At 46.8% G+C, this 23,280-nt stretch overlaps 1 protein-coding gene across 1 annotated transcript in view; it reads right to left on the bottom strand.

Moving 5' to 3' along the window:
- SLC22A18 (solute carrier family 22 member 18) overlaps nucleotides 1–23,280 on the bottom strand; it is a 69,772-nt gene that overhangs the window by 1,881 nt on the left and 44,611 nt on the right. The window contains exons 5-9 of the mRNA XM_065682792.1: nucleotides 22,815–22,930; nucleotides 22,221–22,331; nucleotides 16,833–16,933; nucleotides 7,157–7,258; nucleotides 3,479–3,599 (exon numbers count right to left, since the gene is read on the bottom strand). Coding sequence (XP_065538864.1) covers nucleotides 3,479–3,599; nucleotides 7,157–7,258; nucleotides 16,833–16,933; nucleotides 22,221–22,331; nucleotides 22,815–22,930 — 551 coding nt within the window. The remainder of the gene's footprint in view (nucleotides 1–3,478; nucleotides 3,600–7,156; nucleotides 7,259–16,832; nucleotides 16,934–22,220; nucleotides 22,332–22,814; nucleotides 22,931–23,280) is intronic.

Genomic DNA, 23,280 nt, shown 5'->3' with positions numbered 1-23,280 from the left:
GCAGAAATCCCTCTTCTTAAAAGGCTGGGCTCTCCCTCTGGACTTCTCCAACATGTTGCTGAGAAAGACAATTTCTGTTTAATGGGCTTAAATTGGATCCCTGGTGTCAGACGCCCTCAAGCTTTGGGACACTGTAAATCTCAGCTCTGCAGCGTGGCCCTAGCTCTGCTGCAAAGCTGCACATGTGATGGATCCCATTTAAGGCAAGACCTTTAACTGGGACAAGTCACCACGTCAGCAGAAAAGTTCCTGTGTTGCTTTGCACAGCTCTGCCAACGCACATGCTCACCTTCTTTGTCATGGCTATCCCACTTCCTGCACCTTCTCTGCCCCTTTTTCTCTCTCCCCAGCTTTTTCCCCCCTTTTCCCATCCCTGGCATGACCTGTCCTGGCTGGGAGCCCATCCTCCCCTCCTGCCCCAGCCCTCCTCTCCTCCCGCAGGTTTCAGGGTTGGGTGCTGGCGGCTCCTGAAGCCGGGCGGCTCCGTCCATCCTCCCACCCTCTGCTGTGCCGGGCGCCCTGGCTCACCCTCCTTTCCAGCTCACATCCTGTTGCCACGCTTAGATGATGGTGCTGGCCCAGATCAGCCACATGCCTGCAGGGCAATCACAGGGCCTGATTTAAGGATTAGGTCTTCTCTACCAGTGGCCGCCTTCTAACCAGCAAAGCCGGGGTTTCAGTGTGCTGAGCCCTGCCGGGCTGCAAGCTCTCCCCATAAGGTTTTGCATCTGATGTGCAAATAAATCATGAAACATGGGCCCATCATGCAGGGAGGCTCTGCTGGGCTTCCTCCCTCCCCTGAGGGTGGGGGAGTCTGTGCAGAAACAAGGCCTCCATTCTTGGGGAGGGACTGGGGTTGACAAGGGGTGCTTGTGCAGACGCAAGCCCCCCTGGGTTCAGGGCTGCCCTCCCACCAGCTCACATGCCCAGCTGAACAGCACATGCGTGTGGGGCAGAATTTTCCCTTCCTGCCTTTGAAGATGAGAGGAGGGGAAAAAAAATATCAAAGGGAAATGAATGAAATCATTTCCGCTATCTTCGCTTCAATGCAAAGCCCCAGCCATAAGCAAAGAGTAAGTGGCAAACTCATCAGCATTGATAGGAAGTGACCTTGGATCAGACTTGAAAGCAGGATGGTGCCATCCTGCATCCCAGTGTTGCCTTTCTGAGACACCTATTTAAAAGGCCAGGATGGGTGACTCAGTGTCTAGCAAGGATGGACAGGTTATCCTCCTGCAACGCCCTATCCGCTCCAGCCTTATGATGAGGTGGACACCGGAGCTCAGCCCAAACTCCAGAGCCTCAGAAAGCCTCACCCTAGCCCAAAGAAAAATCTCCAGAAACTCTACCAGTCCAAGGCTAGCAAAAACATCGGGAAAAGACAGGAGAAAATCTCAAAAGTGATGTTTCCAAAGGCAAATTCTCAACCTTGCTTTAAGTAGAAGTTGTTGCAAGCTAGCATTCAGGTTTTTGATGCAGTGACAGTGAGGCTTTTCCATAAAGTCAGATTACCATGCTGTTAGAAAAGCAGGGATTTCTAATGCGCCACCAAAATGCTCACTGTGCAGAGCTGGTCCTGGGCTCCCATAGGAAGGAACAGCCTTCGAGCTGCTGCACGGGTGGAGCAGGCGTTGCGGGGTGCCACCCACAGCCAGAGAAGGGATAGCAAGCATTTTAATAGCCGCATTTTGCTGCGAGACACCCACACTGTCAGTGTGGCAGCTGCTGCGGAGAGGCAGCTCACAGCTCTGCTGCATCAGGCATTCCTGCCTTCACTCTGGCCCCTGCCCTGGTGCTTCCAGAGCAAGCACAAAACCATCCAATGCTACTTCCCTCAGAAATGCTGCAAGACGAAAGCACAGTTTGAAAGGTGAAGGTCAGGGAGGAGTGTCAGAGACAACGTTTTCCCCCAGCAGCATCCCTCCTCAGCATGCCCAGTTTCAAGCCAGCTGTAACTCTGGAATTCGTAGTACCATGTGGCATGGCATCAGCCCAGGGAAGACAGTCAGAAAAAAGCCCTGGATAGCTCTCCCAGTGCCCTGCAATCCCCTGCCGACCATCTGCACCACCCCTTGGGATGCTTTCATCCTGTCCTGCCATCCTGCCATGCCATCCTGCCATGCAGACACTGTCCATCCCACCAAGACGCAGGCTGACCTGACAATATAAGAAAGCAGGGAGCAGGGTGAGGCAACTAAGCCCGTTTTCCTCTCTGAACGAAGCTTGCCTTTGGGCCTTTGGGCTTTAAAAGCCAAGCAGTGCTCCAGTTTTCCTCACAAAGCCCCTTTGAGAAGAGCCTGGATGAACTCCAGTTTGGCTCTACATCCCAAAGCCATTTGGTGCCCTTCCCCCCTGGCTGTCTCTCCTCACATGAACATTGCTCCAACTCATGAAACAGCATATTTTCTTCTTGGCCAAGTGGAGGGCCTGAGATGTCTCCAGTCCACACCTCCCTGGGAACTAAGTGGTCCTCCCAGGTAGAAATATTGCACTTGGAAATCACAGGCTCCCGGCATTTGTAGGAGATGCGGTGGTCAGCTCTACAAATAAACTACTGAAGTGACATTCAGAAAAGCTCTTCATCCAAAAGCATCTCAAAAGTGCTTTATAAACTTTTGCACTAATGGGCTGTGCAAACTATAACTTCCATTCTTGGTAGGGTCTGTGCAGAAGCATCTGCTCAGACAGCTGCTGGGGAAGATGAAGGGCGCAGGCTGGCATCCTAGAAAAGCCCAGCTACAGCAAAGAGACTTGGGTACCTGGTGAATGCAGCTCTGTGAGCAAACACTGAAACAACCTGAGCAAAAGACACCAAACCAGGCTAACCCAGCTCCATCCTGGGACAAGCTCAGCAAGGCTCCCATGACAATAACATAGGCATATTTCCTTCACTGTCAGAACTAAAAACACAGGTATGAAGATTTGTGTGTCTACCATTGCATTTCAGCCTGCTTGTACAGGGAAACATAGTAACTCTTTGACTGAAAGATGGCCAAAATGTAGAAGAGAGGGCAATTACTGCATTGGGCAAAGCATGTTTCCAAAGGGCAATCCAGAATACCTGCCGGAGACACGCTAAATTAAAAGGTGTGAACAAGCAGCCCTCTCAGGCATCCTCATGGCTTTTTTTTTGTTTGTTTGTCTTTCTATCATACCTTGGCTTCCCATGGCGAGGAGAATTTGGGTTGGAAAGCCTTCCCTTACAACACCCACCTCTATGGATCTCAGCATGCAGCATAGGACCAGGAGCACTGGTGTCCGATGTCGTTCAAGCTCATCCTGTATTAACACCAGTGGTCCCCATTCAGCTGCCCTGCTGACACCCATTGCATGCAACTGCCAAGCCAGATCTGCTGGGGAACTGGGCATTAGTCGTGAATGTGCCCTAGCACTTGATAGTGGTAGTGTGAGCTAGGAAGCATCTGATGGACTCGAAAAACAAGAAGAGACCAGTCTGATTATTTTGGATGATCCTTACCAGTATCAGAGGAAGGGACAGCCTTGGTGAGGATGCTGTCGGTGATGGTGCCCAGCATGCTGAAGGCAAACACCAGTGGCACCGCAATGATGCAGTAGTGCCACACAGTCTTCATCAGGGCCTAAGGGACAGGACACAATGGACCACGGATCATTAGAGAGAACAAGCGTTGACTTTGTGGCAAGAAACAACCTAGACAAACATCAGGAGTCAAACCCATGATTTACTTAGGTAAACTGTGGGAGCCACAAGTGATACATGATGGCGTGGCTTTGGCTGTTGCAGGGCCTTTCATAGCCCACCATTTGTCTGTAGTGAAGTATTCCAAGCATGTGGAGCAAGTAGCAGATGATACCAGCACGTTTCTTTGGCACTGCTGTGGGTATTTTTAGCATCTGGGAATTAGTGACATCCCTGTGCCCTTCCCCCTGTCTTCTGTCTCTTGTCCAACTCCTGAGGAAATGCTGAATAGCAGATGCATGTGGTGTACTTCAGGAAGCCTCCATTACTTACACAAAACAGCCTAGAGAAGGCATTTCAGTTCATTATCATAAATAATTAAAACTAAACTGAGCTTGTCAAAGTAAATGAGTTCTGTGCATTATGTAACATCGTACCTTTGGGATTTCTAATCCTGTTCTGCTGCTTCCTCGCTAATAAATTCACCAAATTCACTAATCTGGAATAGGTCTCCTGGCCATAAGTGCACATTAGCGAGCATAATTAGGAAGAGTAATGATTTTGTTATTGCACATATTCTTAGTGAAGACATCCCTCCAGCTGTCTAATACTGAAACAAAAGTGGTGAGGCTCCCTTAAGCCGTGGGGCTAGAGCGGCTCATTCACAAGCCCTGCTGGTCAAATGAATGGATTTCTCTGGGGCATGGAAAGGAAATTCCCCCTTTCTTGCAAGTCTCCTGCCCTCACCTGTGTCTCAAGGTGTGTTATTGTGGCTGCAAAACATTTTTGTCACTGGTTTAGCCGGAAGTTTCCTTCTCTGGAGTTCTCTTTCTCAAGATCTGGTCTCTGCCTCTCAGCTATAGAAGATGGAGAAGCCCAGAGACATTGCTCGCTAATGACTTGGAACTACTCAGGTTTATTCCTAGTTCCCCTCTAGACTCACACACAGCCAGATTTCTCTCCTTGGAGGGGCTGTTTGGCTACATTTTGGTTAAGATCTAGGCACCTCTGATTAAGGAACCAGAGAATAAAGAGAGAGGAACAGGTATTTGCACTCAGACACAGAGAAAATAACTCTTTGCTAGGGCAAATGTCATTGCAGGACAACATTGCAGAGCTCAGAAAAAAAAACAGCTTTAACCCCCTCCTGCTTTGTATGAATTCCCTCCTGGGCTGAAGCAAGTGGGCAGAAAAGACCAGAGCAAGGTCCGTCCTTCTGTGAAACCAGGCGAAATTGCTCTTTGCTCCCCTGGGACTTCGAAAGGTCTGAGCCAGGCAGACCCCAGTCTCTGCGCTCCTCAGCCGCTGAGTAGGTAGCACTCTTTTTGCCCTGAGCAGATCTGAAGGCATTTTTCAGGGGAGGGAGGCAGGATCAGGAGTTTCAGCAGACAGACCCAGAAAACACACGCCTGGGAAATGCAGGCAGCGAGGCAGGATGAGGCACAGCCATGCCTTCACACAAAGAGAAGAACTTCCCTGTCGCAAGAGCCAAGCCCTCCTACACCCCTGCCCACATGCTCCCGGCTTGCATCTGCAGATCAGACACTGGCTCTCCCCTTCTCGCCTCTTCCAGGTGTTATTGTATTGCCGAGCTCCCAGCCCACCCCTTCCCTTCTCCAGCTGTAGATTGCTGGGAACATCCTGCAGTCTCTTCCCACCTGGACTGCTGTTTGTCTGTCTACTGCCACTGGTGCCAGTATCCCATAAATCCTTTAGCCCACCTTTCAGTGATATGAAGATGGGTTTCAGAGTGTCTTTTATGAACAGCTAGGCCTTTTCCTCACTTCCGTCCTTTGGGGAGAGGATCTGCTTTGTTTGGAGGCCATGTACAGCAAGGGCACAGCAGGTGGGACGCTTCTCTACCAGCAGTTGTGTGGGATTAAAAGCTTAACACATCAGTCTCTGCATTTGGGGCCTGCTGCTGTGATGATACTCATCCCCACCGAGACAGAAAGCCACCCTACAAACAGATGTTTTCTTAGCAGCTGCTTGAACAGAGTGCATTTAATAAATCATCCCCATCAAAGAGAATCACAGCTGCATTTGCCTATGAATAGTTCTTGTGGGAAGTCATTGCTGACCCTTGTCCCCAGGCCTGTGCTGTCAGGCTGTCCACAGCCCTCTGTGCTTAGCATAATTGCCAGCTCTTAAACTATTTCCTTTCCTGGCTCCCTTCTCCCTGCAACTGATGTCAGCCTCCTCGTACTGGGGCATTAGCCACCCTGTGTGCCACTCCACTGCTATCACGGCTTCCTTTCCTACCTCCAACTAACCCCAGCCTTCCCTCTCGGTAAGACCGCAACACCCTTCCTGCACCATGCTCAGCAGCACCAAGTGCTGCACAGATGTCTCACATGTGACGTGTCAATACCAGCCAAAACTGTGTGACACCAGCCAGGAGGGATCCGTCCTGAGCATCCTACCAGCTGGCAGCATCTCTGTGAGCCCTGAAATCCCAGAGAGGTGACTGTGCTCCATCTGCAGAGCCACCCCTTCGTCTGCATCCATCCTGCCTTCCCAGCCTCATCTCACACATGCGGTTTAGCCTCAGATTAATTAAGGTGCATAGGTGCCTCATCTCATCTATCTAGCTGGGAACCATGAAGTTCAATACCCTCCAGGTCTTGGCCCTGACCTCCCTATGGCTGTGGCACAGGTGTGGGAATGGCATCCATCTTACCCACGCCAGTGGGAGCACCAGTGCCCTAGCAGCAAGGCTCGAGGCCAAATCCTGCAGGGAACGTCTAAAGGCTGACGCAGTTCAACCATCCTTTTGATCCATCTCACTGTTGGGGACCAGTGCGCACCTTTCCTCCATTGCCATGGCTGGGCAGAGCTATCGGTTCTCTGAACATGACTTATCTGAGCAAACACAATTACTGGCAGAGCTACCTACATCAACTCGTTTTTCCGATTAGCAGTTGAGACTGGCATCAACTATTGCCTATGCAGACACAACCGGTGACAGGTAACATCGCTTACCTCAAAACAGAGGATCAAAATTATTGCCTTGCTACCTCCTTCCCCAAATACTCTCAGCCTGGGGGAGTTAGGCAAAAATAAGGCCCCAGAAGTACAACACACAGCCTCCGTTGTCTCACAGCAGCATACAACCACAATGATTTCCCTGCCCCCAACCCCCCAATCTCAATTTACTTTCTGGGTAGTTCAGGAAATACAGCTGCTGACAAGACTAAGGGCAGTATCTCTATGCAAAGCAGTGACTCAGGAGGGACTTAACGAGTTTCTGTGTGAGATTAATTATTTTTTTAACCCCGTAACTATTACTCACGTGGCTCTTTATCGTTCTGTTGAGTGGTGTGTATGCTGAGCATGGCTCTGTTTGTACAGAGGCCCAGGGGAGATGGTTTTCCCCCAAGGACCACCTGCAAAGCCAGTGGTGGCATTTCAAGGGGCAGAGCTTGCAGCCAGGTCTCATGGACCTTGTGTCGCTGCATTACTAAAAAGCATCATGGATGATTTCACACTCAGCCTCACCATGCCAAGGCCCACGCCAGAGAAGACGAAGACACTGAGCTTGAGCAGGGTCATCTCTGTGCAGCGGCTAGTGAGTTTTCCAATGACCAGACCCTGGACAACCTGGGAAAGAAGCACACAAGCACTATTAAGCCCAACATATAACAATTCAAACAAACTCAAAAGAGAACTGCTACAGTGCTTTAAGCAAACGAAAGCCAGCAAATGGGTTATTCCCAGGGACCTGGCTGTCACGGTAAACAGCTGGAAGATACAATCCATTATTTCAAGCATTTTGCATCCTAGGAGTAGATCCATCCCATCAGCTTAAAGTCCTTGCTCAGGGTGCTTGTCTGAGTTTGCCATCACTGCCTACTCACCAGAGCTGACTGAAACTTTCAAAAGACACCTGCAGATACAAATGAATTTTTCTAACTCACGATGTTTTTGTGGAATACAGTTAACACCAAGGTCTGCACCCTTGGCAAGTCCTTCCAAAATAAAAATGTAAATATGTATGCGGAGAAGGAGAACGCCTCCTTTCCTGCACCTTCACTTGCCATTATTTCAAACTGTAAGTACACGAATTGGGTGGTTCATAATATTTTGGCAGGAAATGAGTATGCCAGAGATGCTAATACCTAGTCCCAGCAGTATGTGCTGATATAAAGGACGGGGAACTGGTTTTACAGATATAAAATAAAAAATGGGTCAGAGGGGGAGGGAAGGAGGAGCAAAAAAATTTAAATCCCAGGAAGTATTTGGCTTTTCCAGTATGTTGCCAAGCAAAGATTCCCTTTTTATTTCTCTGTTCAGCATCTCCCGTATTTCAGTGATGCTGTCCTCTCATAGCCAAGTGGACTTGAGAGGACAGAGACTGTGAAAATGAAGCCTGATTGGCTGCATTTCAGGGGAGGAACAGATAGGAACCTAGCCCTGCCTTGAGTGAGTTTGTTTGATCCAAGCAAAAATCCCTCTGACTTGAAAGAAGAGCTTTAGTTCAAAATGCTTTCATTGGTGGGATGGTTTCTTTTCAATGGCAGTCCACCCTGGAGAAAACCTTGGTGCTCTGCTTGGACCTGAAATGATGCTACAGCATGCTCAGCCTTACTGTGCCAGTCTTAAGGGTGAAACCCAAACCCAAATTCAACTGAAAAGCACGCAAAATAAATAAGAAGTTACTAAAAAGAAAGGAAACGTTAATCTATGACAAGCAGTCCAGAAAAAGCAATTACTAAAATTAAAAAAAAAGTAAAAAGTAAATGGAAATAGGATGAAAATAAAGCTGACATAGAGAACAACAGCTACAAATTCAATATATTTCCAACAGACTACAATTTAATGGAAAATATCAAAATTCAACCCTTCACTTTGCTTCAGAGCACAACTGATTTTTGATACAAGGGCACACTGCACCAAGCAGACATTCTGGTTCTCAGTAAATGCATTTCCTGCTGCTTTTTTGGCCCCATCCCCACCTTCAGGCAGGGCTTGAGAGCTCAGCTCACGTGTGCTTGGCCACCCTGTGACACTGGCACAGGGCCCACATGTCTCTCCAGGGTTGTGTCACATGCCAAGTGGCCTTGGGAACACTGGCAGACCTGCTGTGGTGTGGTGCTTGGGTGATCCATGGGGTGACAGGAGTCATCCCTGCTGAAAGCTTTACCATGAAGACAGGAGAAGGCTGATACCAGCCCCAGCAGCTCCTACTCAGGGGTGGGTGGAGAAGCCACTGAGTAACGCTTCATTAAGCTGAGTGCTCCTAAAAAGAGGAATCATCATTAACTTTTTGCAACTTCCCAGTCCCTCCTGCTGGCTTGCCCCTGTCGGGGCTGTGCTGAGTCACATGGGATGGGGGCTGAGCCCTGTCGCAGGGCATGGCTTGACTCAGCGGTGGCATCACCCGAACCTCAGTTTGACTGCTGAGCCACTGGAGAAAGGAAATGTTTCTCAATTCGCCCAGACTTGAATGGTATATTTAATGGGGATACATCGTGCAGGCACAGCCCAGTCCCTGCCCTTCCTTGAGTCACCGGGGTATATCATCAGCAATGTCCCAGAGCAGCCCAGTCTGATGGCCATGGGAGTGGTGTACCCAAAAACACCTCCATCACTACACGTGAGCACCTAAGCCCTGGCAACAAGCACCACTGCAGCAAAGCTGGGCTCTGAGCTGTCAGGACCTGGAGACATGTAGACCACCAGGCTGTCCCCAGAATGAGCAGTGCAGAGGGACAGTCCTTGAGGCAAGGCTGGCTTTCAAGCACAGGCTTCCACATCACTGCTGAGCAAACCAGCTTGGTGATGGGACTTCTTCCAAGGGCAAGTGTCAGCCCAAGTCACCTGCTTTCCCTCTGGGGCTGAACAGCCATCCTTGGGTTATAAAGATTGCAGCCTCCCTTCTAGTTATATGGGCTGCCTGACTCCCTCCCCAGCATGGTCACGGCCAATCCAGCCACGAGCTTGAATTTGGACACTGCATCTTGACTTTGGCACTGGATAATGTTTGCAGTCACCAGGATGTCTGACCTCACTTCCAGTCTGAATTTAGACCTGAAAACACACTATTTCCAGCCTGCAATTTTCCCTGGGTGCACAGCCCCCGCATTTGCATGAGCAGAAGCCACCTGCACAGGTACATTTGGGAAGGAGGAAGTGAAGGTAGTTCATGCGCATTCTCCCATGTAAGATTTTCAATCTGCCAGGGAGTAGTGAGGGCATCCAAGATGACTTGTCCACCACTGCTCCCATGGACAAGCCCTGGTTGCACTGATGATGCATGGATTCATCCTTTTTTTAACTACTGCTGGTGCATTCTAGGCTTTTCCCTTGCACTTAAGCTCCCCTTGAGATCGACTGTGATGGGCCTTCCTCTCCCGCATTTCATTTTGCTTGGATTGTGCTTGCCTTTGTAACCTAAGCTCCTTTGAAGTCAGGGTACAGTGTACCTGGCTGGAATGCCTTCTGTCATCAATAAACAAAAGAGAGAGGAAACTGTTTGCAAGTGAAATAACAGGCACTGCCTGTGGCTGTGTACACATGTCACAGGAAAAACCAACTAGTCTTTTTTTCTTTCCCCCCTCCTTCTTTAAAGGCAAATAAGTCTCCCAATAAATGCATAGGAACAGCCAAATCCCCTTGTTGTTATGCTGGATTCACTAACCTGGGAGTTCATTACACTAGTTCAGCTGATCATGTATAAAAATACTTTTTACCTCTATCACTACATTCGATTTCTGTGAAGAGAGCAGCCCCAATTTGCCCAGAAGAGCCAATTACCCGCTTTATTGTTAACCTCATTAACAAATTTCAGGAATCCCTTGCAGGATGGAAAAGGCTGTTGCTGTTTGAAGGCTTAAGGTGCTATTTTTTGGAAGACTTTTGAACAGTGAAGTCTTGCTGCATGGAACTGCTGCTGAGCAGGACTGGCACCCACATGTAGCTAACCTCATCAGTGGAGGTTAGAGGAGTTAGGCAGATGCTCGAATGGTCCTCTGTGCTCAGCAGACACAAGACTGTTTCTACAGATTCTTCCATCAGCACTGATCAAAAGCTTGACAGAACCCAGCAATAAAATAAATTCCCTTTCACCCAACAATCTAGAAACGAAAAGACATGCGAAGGTTGGAGAAGCAGGCGCAGATAAGCTGGTACAGCCAAGCAGGGAAGATGCAGGGCCCCATCCCTAGCACAGATAGCATGATTCACATCAGAGGCAGCCTCCCACACAGCGGACGCGTATCTCTTGCCTTTGAAACTGTGCCCGTCTGGCAGTTCCCAGGGCGAGCGCAGTGCCGGCTGGGCTGGGACGCGCGGGTGGGCACCAGTGGGGCAGACCACAGTGGGCAAGAGAAATCATGAGGCTTTTCCACACAGGTTGAAGACGGTGCAAAACCGTGGGAGGGGAAAGGGAGGTGATCTACTGACACGGCGATGCCAGAAAGTGCTTGAGAAGTAGTTCAGTTCTTGCAGAGGAGCAGAAGGGCGGTGTGACTGGTAGGAAAGCTGATGGTGAGGACCAAACTGCTGAAGGCAGCACTTTGCTGAGCAGGGGGAAGAGGATGGTATGTTTTGCAAACTCCAGCCTAATCACTTTCTTTCCCCCTCCAACCCACCCCCTTCCACAGATTTAAATCCTTCAAAGCCAGGAAAGTGGAGAACTTTCTGTTTGTTGTTGCAAGGTCCTTTCACAGAGTGGGTTTTCCCCCTAGGCATACCTGGCTGTAATTAAATCCCTGGCTCTTTAATCATCTCTTTTGCTGTGCAGGGATAAGAAAAAAAGCAAGAGGGACAGACTGGTGATAAGATGATATGCAATGTAAATCTCTCCTCCAGGAATCTCTCTCATCTTTTCAGGATCACTTCGTACCAACTTGTCCCTCCAGAAGCTGCACAGCTAGAGGTGGAGTTTGTATAACAATACAAATTTAAATGCAGTAAATAGAACAGATGTCTTATGATTTCTTGATCCTCAGGGTTATAAATATCTACCCCTTTGTCCCACCCAGAGTTTTTGTTTTGTGCATTTTGCTTTGTTTTTTTGGGGGAGAAAAAGTTCTTAAAGGAAAGCTTTCCCCACCCTCTCCCACAGTTTGAAATCTAAGCATCAGATGTGATTTTAGATACCAACCAGGGACTCCAGGTATTTCACTTGCTTAATCCTCCGGCAGCATTTTCCAAGCCAGATACTACACCTGGAAGTTCTCCATGCTATTGCGCTTGCAACTCCTGAAAAGAAAAGCCAGAGCCTAGCCTGCTTCTGCCCATTATGCAAAGTTAAATTATTTTAAGTTATTATGAAATTAGTTATTCTCTGGAGGGAGACGGAGCGGCATCTCACACTCCCAGGCATTCACTATGAGGGCAATTTCATTCACATGGCTTCTGAGATGAGAGGACTCCGGAAGCCCAGCCCCGTAGGACAGAGGGATTGCATCCCTGACGGGCTCTCACACTTCTTGCCTGGAGACCCACCAGCAATCAGATAAAGATGCTTCAAACATGTAATGAGCAAGGGAATCTCTGCAGTGCAAGATGCCCAGTGCAGAGGTACTCCTCTCACTGTCTGCCTTCCCCACCTCGTTTAGTTGTCTCCCACCCGACTCCTCCTCCTTGACTTACGCTGGCACAGTCCCAGCTCATCATACAGCCCCGTGCTAATCAGGGTGCTTCAAGTATCACTGCAGAGCCCCAGATTGTTCAAATTATCCTCCACTTGCTATTTTCACTTCCCCATCAGCCCATTCTAGTCTTAGAAATATTCCATTTTCTAAGCAACAACTCTGTTTCTTCATCAGACAGCTCTTTGTCACAGTGCTATGATACCGCCTTCCTGCTCACCCTTTCTAACCTCATTTGGCTCTGTCCAGATCCAAAACTGAGCCCCTTTCTCACCTTCACTGCACTTATGTCTGCTCCACACATTTCAATATCCTCTGCTATTAGATGATCCTCTTTGCCTAACCACAAACAGTAAATTGGTGCCAGTTCCTGGGCCAGTGCTTCATCCAGAGAGCTGGGAAGCCCTTGTTCCTTATGGACAGGTACTATCACAGGAGCTTTTACAACAATGCATCACCAGGTGTATTACTTTGGGCCACTCAGGTCTCCTTAAGACATACTGGGAGCAGCAGCAGGGCAAACTATGTCCCTCCATGTCAAGCAAGCGGCAGTCAGAAGATGTACCAGTCGGGTGAAGAGAGACCATGCTGTGGAAAGCCATCTTGGCAAAGGGAAGAGGGTACAAAGAATACACTGGGCTATGAGCAGTGGCCACCGGCAATACATGGCATTGCGAGCCACTACTAGCACCAGCTGAGCCACTTCACTGCTAGCAAGTGCCATGAGCCATTCCCATATGGGCAGAGCTGATGTTTAACAAAGTGGGAACCAAGACAGGTGCTCTGGGGGATAATCAGCCAAAACCCATGAGGTTGCTGGGCTCCAAAAAAACAGCCTGAATTCACCTTCCAAACCTGTAAGAACCTTCTCAGGCATGGGACACCCCACAAACTTTGGAGTCCTGTGGGTCATAAAGTAACAAGACAGGACTAAGCATGATGAAGTGAGGCTGAGGAGCTTTGGATGGGATCCGTCAGGAAGGCTGCCTGAATTAGCAGGGCGACTAACATCCTCCATCTGCAAATGCGACAAATGCTTTGCCTCCTGCGGGGTTGGTGTTTCTGTGCTAATCTCCCCATGCAAAGAGCTGTCTGAGTTTGTTTTGAGTTGCCTATTTAAAATGAGGTAGACTGACCCAGAGCCATTCAAAATCTCTTCTCTAGGTGCTTTGCAGCTGGCTTGAATGGGAGGAGTGGTGAGAAAGAGATGTTTACAGTTCATTGGCCACTTCTCACCACAGTAGGTAAAATGAGGCTGAGAAGCTGAAAAATTAGGCTAAACTATTGGGGGGTAATATCCTCGGGGTAGAAGAGGAAAGAGGGAAGAGATCATTGCTATTTGAGTCATCCTGGGACTGCTGATCAGGCTGGGAAAGGAGGCTGCAAATTTACCTCTTGTGCAAGTGGAAGATGTTAGTTTTGAGATTTCATTAAATAAAAATAGAAAATACAGTAACACACATGCACACACAAAATTAGTAAAATTTACCAGGAATTGGCAGAGCAGGCAATGCTTTTGTCAGCATAAGACTTCTGGGGAAGAGCTGAGTAATGGGCTCAGCTAAGTCTTCCTCACTGTGCTGTTCCCTGTGTATCTCTGAAGCTGGTTAGTGCGTGTAAAGCACGCTGGGAGCGAATGAGACCCTGGGATATGGTACTGGTTGTGCTGTGCAACCTCCCAGGCACTGCGTTTGATGTCTACAAGGACGTTTAAAGTAAACAGGACAGGGTTCAATTCTTATTTTGCTCTTCATTTCTGTGATGTCAGCTCCCATCTATAAAAGTCCTTAAACTTGACTCATTTTCAGGTGCAGGGAGAAATGCAAATAGGGGAGATAGGTTTTCTCTAACAGTAGGGCTCAGAGCAAGCCCAGGAGACTGAGAAAACCCTCACAATGTTTTATTGAAAGGCAAACTAAGGAATAAGGAATCAAAGCTGAGGATCTGGTTGATGAAATTCATTGAAAAGGACATTATATTCCTTATGAATAAAGCTATAATTTACTTGGTGAAGTAGGGAAGCCAGTCAGCAGATATTAATCAACTTTCACCCATCCAGACTGGTGGAATTTGCTTGCACCTTAATCTGCATTTATATCTCCAGCAGTATCAATTCACTATACAGCAGAAACAAATGCATCTGAAACGCCCACTTAGGCATGAAGGCACACAAGCAGTTCTGTGGCTAGGCAGGACAGCGCTAGCACACACTGCATTCCCTGCATACATCATACACTGGAGGAACCCCAACAGAAAGCAGCCATAAAACATTAGCCTAGTCACGATTTACAAGAGATATTTTTGGGTGCTTCTGGCCAGAGATCTGATCTGAAACTAAAGACATAAATTCTAATATTTTACAATAATTTAAAAGCCAGATGCTGAGAATACTGTTTGGGCCAGTTGAGGATCTGGTCCTGCATAAACCAGAGCAGAGCCTGGAACAGCCAATGATAAAGCGGAAAGAACAGGTGACAAAGCAGAAAGCAGTCCTTTGCAAGCTCTCAGGTGAGATGGCTTTACTGCCACCAGGAATTAGCAATTTTCCCCTTTCTTTTTTGGCATTCTGACTGCAAACCCCAATGCACCATCATGAAGAGGAGAGGTTTGCATCCTGTGACAACTTTACTCCTATGTTTCTGATTGTCCAGAGTTTTGCACTGTAGAGTATTAGAAGCAACATGGACAGAAACTGCCCAGACAGATGAAAGAAAACTGCCTGGCTGACAAAAACTAGTTTCTGTGTTAAATGTCCCTAGGCAGACTCTGCAGCAAAGCAGATGCTGCTCCTGAGCCTGTAGGCCGCTTCTGGGTTAGATCATGGTAATAGGCATAATGGGCCTCTGTGCAATGAAACCTGACTATGGGAAGGGTCGGGTCTCTGGTTAGCACTAACATCTGATTATTTTTTAGGGAGCAGGGTGAATGTTATAATTCCCATATCTTCAGGGCTGTATCTGTTATGTCAGGTACACTGGCATGGCAGTGCAGGTAACCTTATCTACAGTAGTTTCAACCAAACTAACCTGGGAAACAACAGCTGTGAAGACAGACAGATATCCTAGACATAACAGCAGTGTCCTAAAGACAGATATGCTGGATCCAATAGCAGTGTCCGAGCTCCATCTATTACTACACCTTCTACTATGCGAAGCCATTCCTGCTGCAGCTGTACAAGTGCTATTGCTGCTCATGTTACCCAGCTTGAAACAAGCACACTATAGCCATGCAGCAAATCTGATTGGACTGTAAATATATGTAACAGGGATTTAACTGATATGTCTAATTCAAGAGCATAGTTGCTGGGGTGCTCCTCTACATTCAAAGGGGGAAAAAGATAAGAGAAGGTGACTTGGCCCCTCTAAAACCTGAGTGATTCCTGTAGATCCTGGTCTAGGAGGCAGCATGCAAAGACTAACACAGGGAAAGCCTCTGTTAGCAGAGGAGTTTTGGTTAGAAGCATACTTTGCAGAGCAGCTACTGATCACCCCAGTTGTCACACTGTGTTCGGTCCTGTGTAACAGCAAACAGGGTTGTTTTCCAATGAGACTGGATGAGAGGGTGTATCCAGCTGGTAGCAGGTGTTGAACTCACAGGACCGAGAGACAGCTAGTCCAAAGCCACCCTCCCAGAACAGACATGGCAAAGGCACTGGCTCCTCAGCTCCAGCCAGTTTACTCTGCAGACTACACTTGCTAATGTACAGCCATATTCATCAAGTACCCAGATTTAGTGAGACCAAGGCAACACCATGCCAAATCCAAATCACATGGAAGTAAAGCTGCCATTTCCCAGATGAGAAGCTCCTCCAGATCACACAGGAACTGTGCAGCAATGCCCAGGAAATTAAGGCGGATTTAATAACAAGACCACCCTCCTTCAGGATATTGCTTAACTTGCATTCCTACCTTGAGGCTTGCTTATAACCATCTGTTGTTTTTTCTGTAAAATTATTAGCCTCTTCCTCCAAAAGGAACATTCTGCTATAACACAACATCTTTTGCTTTTGGCCCTGCTACTGCCTAATTCAGCTGGCCTTTCCCTTTTACCCATTTTGGTAGTCTCCATGTTCTGGTGCCTGCCTTTTTTTCTTTTTCAGTAAAGTACAAGCTTGCTGTGCTTGTTTCCATGCAGCAGGAACAAGTCCTTCCTCTACACTGAAGGGATCTGTGAAAATGCCAGTAAGATCATCTACTTACATAAATTTACAGAGTGCTACTAGGTAAATGTAAATTAGCTAACCTCCACCAGGGAAAACCTTAGTCAAGGCACTTCAGCTTCAATGTAAGTTTTGTTACAAAAATCAGGACAATCTGTCCGTCCAGTGAAATTTTAGCTCCACAGCGTAAAGATCTGCAAAGAGAGACAGTGGCAAGAAAGCATTCAGAACTCTCCTTGTCCTTATTTCTTCCCATTACAAGGAACAGAATAAATGTGGAGTCGCTTCTGCTTTTGCAGCCAAGTACAGCACGCAGGATTTGACTGTCAATATTACACCTGGATTTGGAAGAACATGTGTCAAAAAGGTAGTCATTTAGACAGTGGTGTGGCAAGAGGTGTACTTCCACTTCACTTACCATTTGAAGGACACCGAAGTATGACATCAGGTATCCAGACTCCACTGCTTCCAAGCCAAAAAAATCCATAGAGATGATTGAAAACATAATCAGGAACAAACCTAGAGGGGGGGTTAATGAAAAGCATACATAAATATACTTGCACTGCATATAGTGGCCCAGACCCTGCTCCCAGTCATCCCCAGTATGAGTCAGTAGCTCTCCCTGGGATTGCCAGGACTGGATATAAACACAAGCAGAATACTATTCAAAGTCATTGTAGTAATTTAATCTTTAAATGTTAACTTTTTTATCCCCCTTACTTTCATCTTTAAATAATGTAACTATGTAGGCTGTAGATTCAGCTGTTTATTATAAACTGGTAAATATTTGTATCATCGAAGCCAGGCTAACCATTAAGACAGCAAGAAAACATTTGTTCAGACAAGACTGTAACCATTAAAATAATCTGATTGGATGCCTCACCTCTTTTACCTGGCTTTAGATTTTCACCACGGGGAACAACCCAGTGACATCAGCCTAAATACAGAGATTTCACTGCACACCTCGGCAGTGGCAAAATATCTCTCGCTTGGACCGACAGCAGTGGTCGACACAAGCAGTCAGGAAAGTACTCACAGAAGTAGCACAGCTTGGGTTTGCTTTTCAATTAAGGCAGTTTCTGGAAAGTGTAACAGAAAATGCCCTCTTGCTTAATCTCACATGAAAATACAACAGTGTGCATTTCCACCACCACCAAACATACACAAATATAGACATGCATACACATGCTCCCATCGTATACAAAGAGCCATCAAGTTACAAATATTATGACAAAATACTGCTGTCAAGGAGTGGTATAGGGTAGGACACTGCTGCCTCCCCTAGTGTCTTGTGCACCTCAGATGGACCAAGGCAGTAGGAAACTGGGGCTCTCTGCATGTGAACAACCACACAATGTGCCCATTGGAGAGCACTGATTCTGCTGGGGAGAGGAGAAGAGAGCAGATGGACTTTAGGGGTCCTGCCCTTCTTTGTAGGATCCTCTGAGGTACAATGACTGGGTAAATAGGGAGCTGTGGTCCTCTTGTTCCTGAAGAAAACAGACCCCGGGAGGACTGAGAAGACAGCCTGTGGCCTGGAAAAGTGAATCACTAGCCCTGTGGCGTGGGAAGAATTTGCTGGCATTTCCTGGAAGTGTGAGAAGAGTGATCCCAAATTGCTGATTGAAATGCTGTGGAAGATTTGCACCCTAACAAACCAGCACAACTCCACTGCATTTCAGCACCCCAGAGGCACTGCTGCCAGTGGAGCACCTGCAGCAATGAGGACCTCCCTCCAAGCATCCCAAGCCTTTGCCTGGAGGGGCTACCACCCTCCCACAAAGCCTTCCTGAACCCCACTGGAGACACCTTTTCCTCCCATAAAGGGGATAGCGGTACCCCAGCTGGCCTCATGGCACTGGGGGAGAGGATGGGGGCAGGAAGTTCTGCCCTGTTCTGCCACTCTCCAGATACTTGGAGAAAGTGCTGGGGAGCTGGGGCTCATGAAGATTTATGGCTTCACCACACCCCTCCGCAGAGAGCACCCGGTCATTATCCAGTTACTTTGAAATCACTCTCAGCTGAAGCCGGCTTAAGGTAACATGCAAATAACAGTATTTACTCACAACATCCAAACCAGGCAACAGGGTTGCACATGTTTATAAAAGGCACACGTGAAGAAATGAAAGAAAAACCACACTTTGTTTCACTTGCAGGAAGATTAGATAGAAGCGGGCGCTCCCCCTTCATCCTGCTAGCCTGCTGCAGGTACCACCTAGGAGAGGTTCAACCTTCCTACATACATGATGCTTCCTCCTACTACCACACAGCAGCTTCTACAGCTCTTCTATTCTTTCAAGTAACTCACGGAGTTAAGGCAGATTTTGATCTTTCTCCTTCAAATGAGCTGATTTCTTTTGGAGCAAGGGGATAGGCTGTGCTTTCTAATTAGGGTTACACATTGAATGCCCTCCTGCAGATGCGAAGGTCTCTTCCTTAGATGGGTGTCATGCCCTGTGCTCACACGGTCATTTAAAGCTATCTGGACAAGCAAAACCCCCTTCTCCCCGCTTTCTTTCAGCAAGTAGGGGTGTCTCTCCCACTGGCCACACATTTCTTTGTGAAACCCACAAGGCGAGTCCCAGACTGAACTCAAAACATTTCATGCTCACAGGAACAAGCATTTCTTACAAAGATCCCATCTGGGTAGGCTGCAGATCAGCTGAGTGCAGCCGCATGAGTAATGTACCCATCCTGGGGTGGGCTTGCTAGGGTAGTGTGTGCCCAGGCTCTTCTGGGAACACCCAAAGCCCATGGAGGAGCTGCCCAGACAGGCCTTAATCCATGCTGCAAGGCTCAGGTTTTCAACTGGAAAAGAGATGGAAATTAGCAAAAAATATCCTCAGAAACTTGGCTGTTTTTAGAGGGGGTATAAATAAGGGGTGAACTCCTTAGGAAACTTGGCACCAGTGGGATGAATAACTAGGATTATGCAGCAGAAGGCAGATAAATGGTTTGTGAGATGCGATAAAGACAAGGAAAAGCACCAAGGAGACACAGGAATGCAAACTGTATTTTCGAAAAAAATGACATGACATTTCTAAAGGCAGCCCATGGCTTTGGCAGGCCAGCTTAGCCGTCTGTACTGAGAGCCAATGTGAGAAGGCAAGCACAGCCTCTTGGAGCCCGTCTCAGCCGTTCTACACTGGACTGCAGATGTGATGGGATGCAGAGCCCTGGGCTCACTGCAAAATCCGGTTTCACATGTGAAAAAAAAAGTCCTTTTAAAAATGGGTTGCAGGTGCTAAAGCAATCATGTTAAAATCAGGTTTTCCAAAGGGATTAGGCAGTCAAAGGTTCATATACGCAGCTTTGTATCAGTATTTTCAAGGCCTGGTGATTTCTGGTCAGCAAGAGGTATGTTAGATATGTTTTTATCCTTGCGTTTTCTTTTCTGTCTCTTATCTCAATGAAGTTCTTTTTTCCCAGGTAAGTTGAGAACATAATTTGGCTGTGCTGTAGTGTCCATCCCATGGCAGCTTCCCTCCTGCAAGAGGCACAGAGCCCATGTCTCTGCTTTTATGCAGCACAGGGGGGAGGTTCCCAGCCCTGCAGCCCTCCTGGGGAGGTTCTTTTAGTCTCAAACAAGCTAATTTTAGACAACAATGAGATTCATAAGGAACAGAAGGTTTTCTTCTGTGTATATCACAAACTTGTTTACAAGGTAAATAGAGAACAGTCTGTAATTTGGTTAATCTAATTAATTATACAGTTGCAGCCTGGAGATGAAAGGCAAGTGTGCTCATGAGGAGCTCAGCCTCCAGTTGTGAGCTGCAGAGAAGTAGGTGATGGCCCAATCCCCTTTCAGCTGCCATCCGGTATGGTCAATCACCTGAAGAGAGACCTTCAAAGAGAAGCCTCTAGAATTTTAGTAACTCCTCACTGTAGTGTGAGCACTATACTTACAGCAGGAGTGCCTCAACCGAACACATACCTACCCTTATGGAAATAATCCCAGACATTTCAGTGACAGACTATTAGCCCTAGTCCTGCCTTACATCTCAGCTTCACTGTCTCCATCCTCTTTGCCTAGAAGTTCCATTGCAGTTTTGGGCAGGAGATGCTTATTTTGGTTGTGTATGTTTTTGCTGTGCACAGGAAAAACGTCTTCTGCAACAGGGAGGAATTTGCATTTCAGCAGGGATGACTAAAACAAAGTGCATGTTGCCTGGCCTTTGGAAAAAAGGAGACTGCACAGGAAATTACGGTGCAGATTCCATATGGATGTGGTCTCAGGCATTTTTAAACAGAGAAATGAATGCCACTTAAAGCTGAGAAATGAGCCAGAATCAGCAAAGAAAACCCTCTTAAAAAAATGACTTGATTGTCTCGTTCTGTGAAATGCTGTCATTTTATAAAAACTTTTTAAAATAAAGTTTTAAAAGTTTAGTCTCATAAGAACCAAAAAAGTGCACTGTGAGGGCAAGCCAAGCAGTCCATTCAGACAGTATCCTGTCTCCAGTGCTGGGGGAGGACCAACTGCTATTGCTGATCCAGCCAGTGCCAACTACACACAAAAAGAAAGAGGAAAAAAAAAAAAAAACCCCAAACAAAACCCAACAACAAACCCAAAAACCAAAACCAGAAATCCTTTACTTCCCTTAGTGTTATTCTACAGCTCCAGTCAGACTTGTTCCCCCAGAATCTTAGCAAAGAATAACAGAAGAACCTGACCAAGGCCAGAAATGCCACCCCTTTCTGATTCAGCCACTCTCCATAACCAAATCTACTTTCATTTGTAAACTGAATTTCCAGTTTATAAATTATAATTTAATTTGTAAATAATGTTTCACTTTATTTAAACTTCATGGGCTTTTCCAGATGCAGATGAAGAGTGGAAAAAGATGCAAAGTATAAAAGCTAAGGTGTCTTAAATCCTCTCTTAGAATTCCTGCTTGGAAGGGAAGTCTGTTCAGATGTGTGATGTGCACGTGTTTTGATATGCACAAAATTCAGTCCTTGAAATCGTAATCTAGACAAACTGCATTTATAAGTTTGACTGGGAAAAAAGCCATAAAAATGTGAGTAAAGGCAGAGAACACCACCACTAACAAGGCTGACATGGTGGCTTGTCTTTAAACAAGCAGGGGGAAAGGCAGACAAAATTCAAGATTACTAAATTGTGGCCAAGGATATGTATAACCAGGCAAACTGGGAGACATGGACCATGCCAGGACAGCAACTGACTCAAAGGGAGCAGGGAAACAGGCAGGGTTGGGATGGGTTTGAAGTAGCAGTGGGTTCCCACCATGACACAAACCCCCAAGTGGAGTATGTAAAGAACAGAAGAACAGGCACCACCATCGACATGCAAGGGAAGAAACATGCTGTGGCTAACAGTTAGAACAGCCACAGCTTCTCATCCAGCAATAGGTTTTAGTTGCTGGGAAAAAGGTGAGGATACACATACCCCTTAAAATCACCAAGTAAATCAGGAAGAACCTCAGCGTTTCTGGCAGAGGACAAACGATTTCCTTCTGCTCTGAAGAGGTTACAGCCTAAACAGAAATGGAAGTCAAGAGGAAAAAGCATTTGCAGGGGGATGGAGCGGAGAGATTAAATGATTTGCCAAAAGTCACAGAAGCAGCCTGTGACAAGTAGTCTGTTTTACATTAAGTCCTAGGGTTTTGAGCCTATGTACCTTCAGAGCATTTGAAAGCATCCAGCATCAAGTTAGGAACAGAATCCTCACTACTCCATGATCTAATGCAATGTGCTTTCAGTAACTTGAGACAAGCCTGGTCTACAAGTGTATGTCACCTTATTTTAAATACATCAGCAATTACAAGTTATGAGTTAGATTTACCTATGGGAAGTCCAGCAAAGACTTTGACCATGAAAACTTCCATTACTCCCGGAAACTTCATCAGGCGTAGTATTTCTCTGATGCTAAACATGCTGCCAGACTGTGATGTGCCTATAGAAGATGACATATTGATTAATAACCTATTTATATAGGTTGAAGGCAGAAAGCAAGAAACTTTGTGACTGTCTGCTCAGGTTCACCACCAGCTTTCTGAAAAGGCATGTCTCTGCAGCACCAGCTTTGTGCCAATAGCAGGAGATTGGGAGCTGGTACCAGGTCTGCATGCAGAGGACTGCTGTGAGACAGCAGGACTGCCTCCTATGCCAGGCCAAACTAACCCCCAGCAAGAGGTTCACATTCACCTTTTCTGAGATGCACAGCAAGCACTGGGCTGGAAAGCCTGCACATCTGCATGGCAGAGCAGTTAACAGGTAGAGAATAATAATACTCTTTTAAGCATTGAAGTGTTAGCGTTTCACGGTTGGCACCTTTTTGCCTTAAAAGAAACACCCAAGTCTTTTAGCAGTCCCTACAGCGTATCAATGCCCTGTCCCTATTCACATGCTGTTTATCAGAAACACTATAAATACTTACTGTGCTCTGTCAGATGATGGTCTGACTTTGGTTTAGCCTGCAAAGGGATCCAAAACATTGCTATCATGGTATTTATGAGATTTCCCACCAGCCCGACATATATAGGAACAAAAATGCTGCAAACAGAAAAAAAAAACAAGTGGATAAATATAAACAAGACATTTTTACCTCCATTCTGCTAAAGGCTTGGGCATTTGGATGAGCAACAATCCTCTTGAAGTCATAGTACATAAGGCTATAAAAGAGCACACATTCTGTCATGGAGGTTTTGGATATGACCACAGTTTGAAATTTCAGCAAAAATGACTATTGGCATAATGATCATTTATTGTTTGTATGAATAATAGGGTATAATACAATGCTTTAAAACTGTGTCATGCAAAAAGAGCTCTTCTTGGTTTAATGAAGCTTACAAATCTTTCCATTGAAAGCACAGCATCTGCTTGTTAGGATCCATCTAATCCCC

The sequence above is a fragment of the Lathamus discolor genome, chromosome 6 (assembly GCF_037157495.1).
Source record: "Lathamus discolor isolate bLatDis1 chromosome 6, bLatDis1.hap1, whole genome shotgun sequence".
In the NCBI taxonomy this organism is placed as follows: domain Eukaryota; kingdom Metazoa; phylum Chordata; class Aves; order Psittaciformes; family Psittacidae; genus Lathamus; species Lathamus discolor.
Note: the sequence above shows the minus strand (reverse complement) of the source record. Positions and strands in the feature narration are given on the sequence as shown.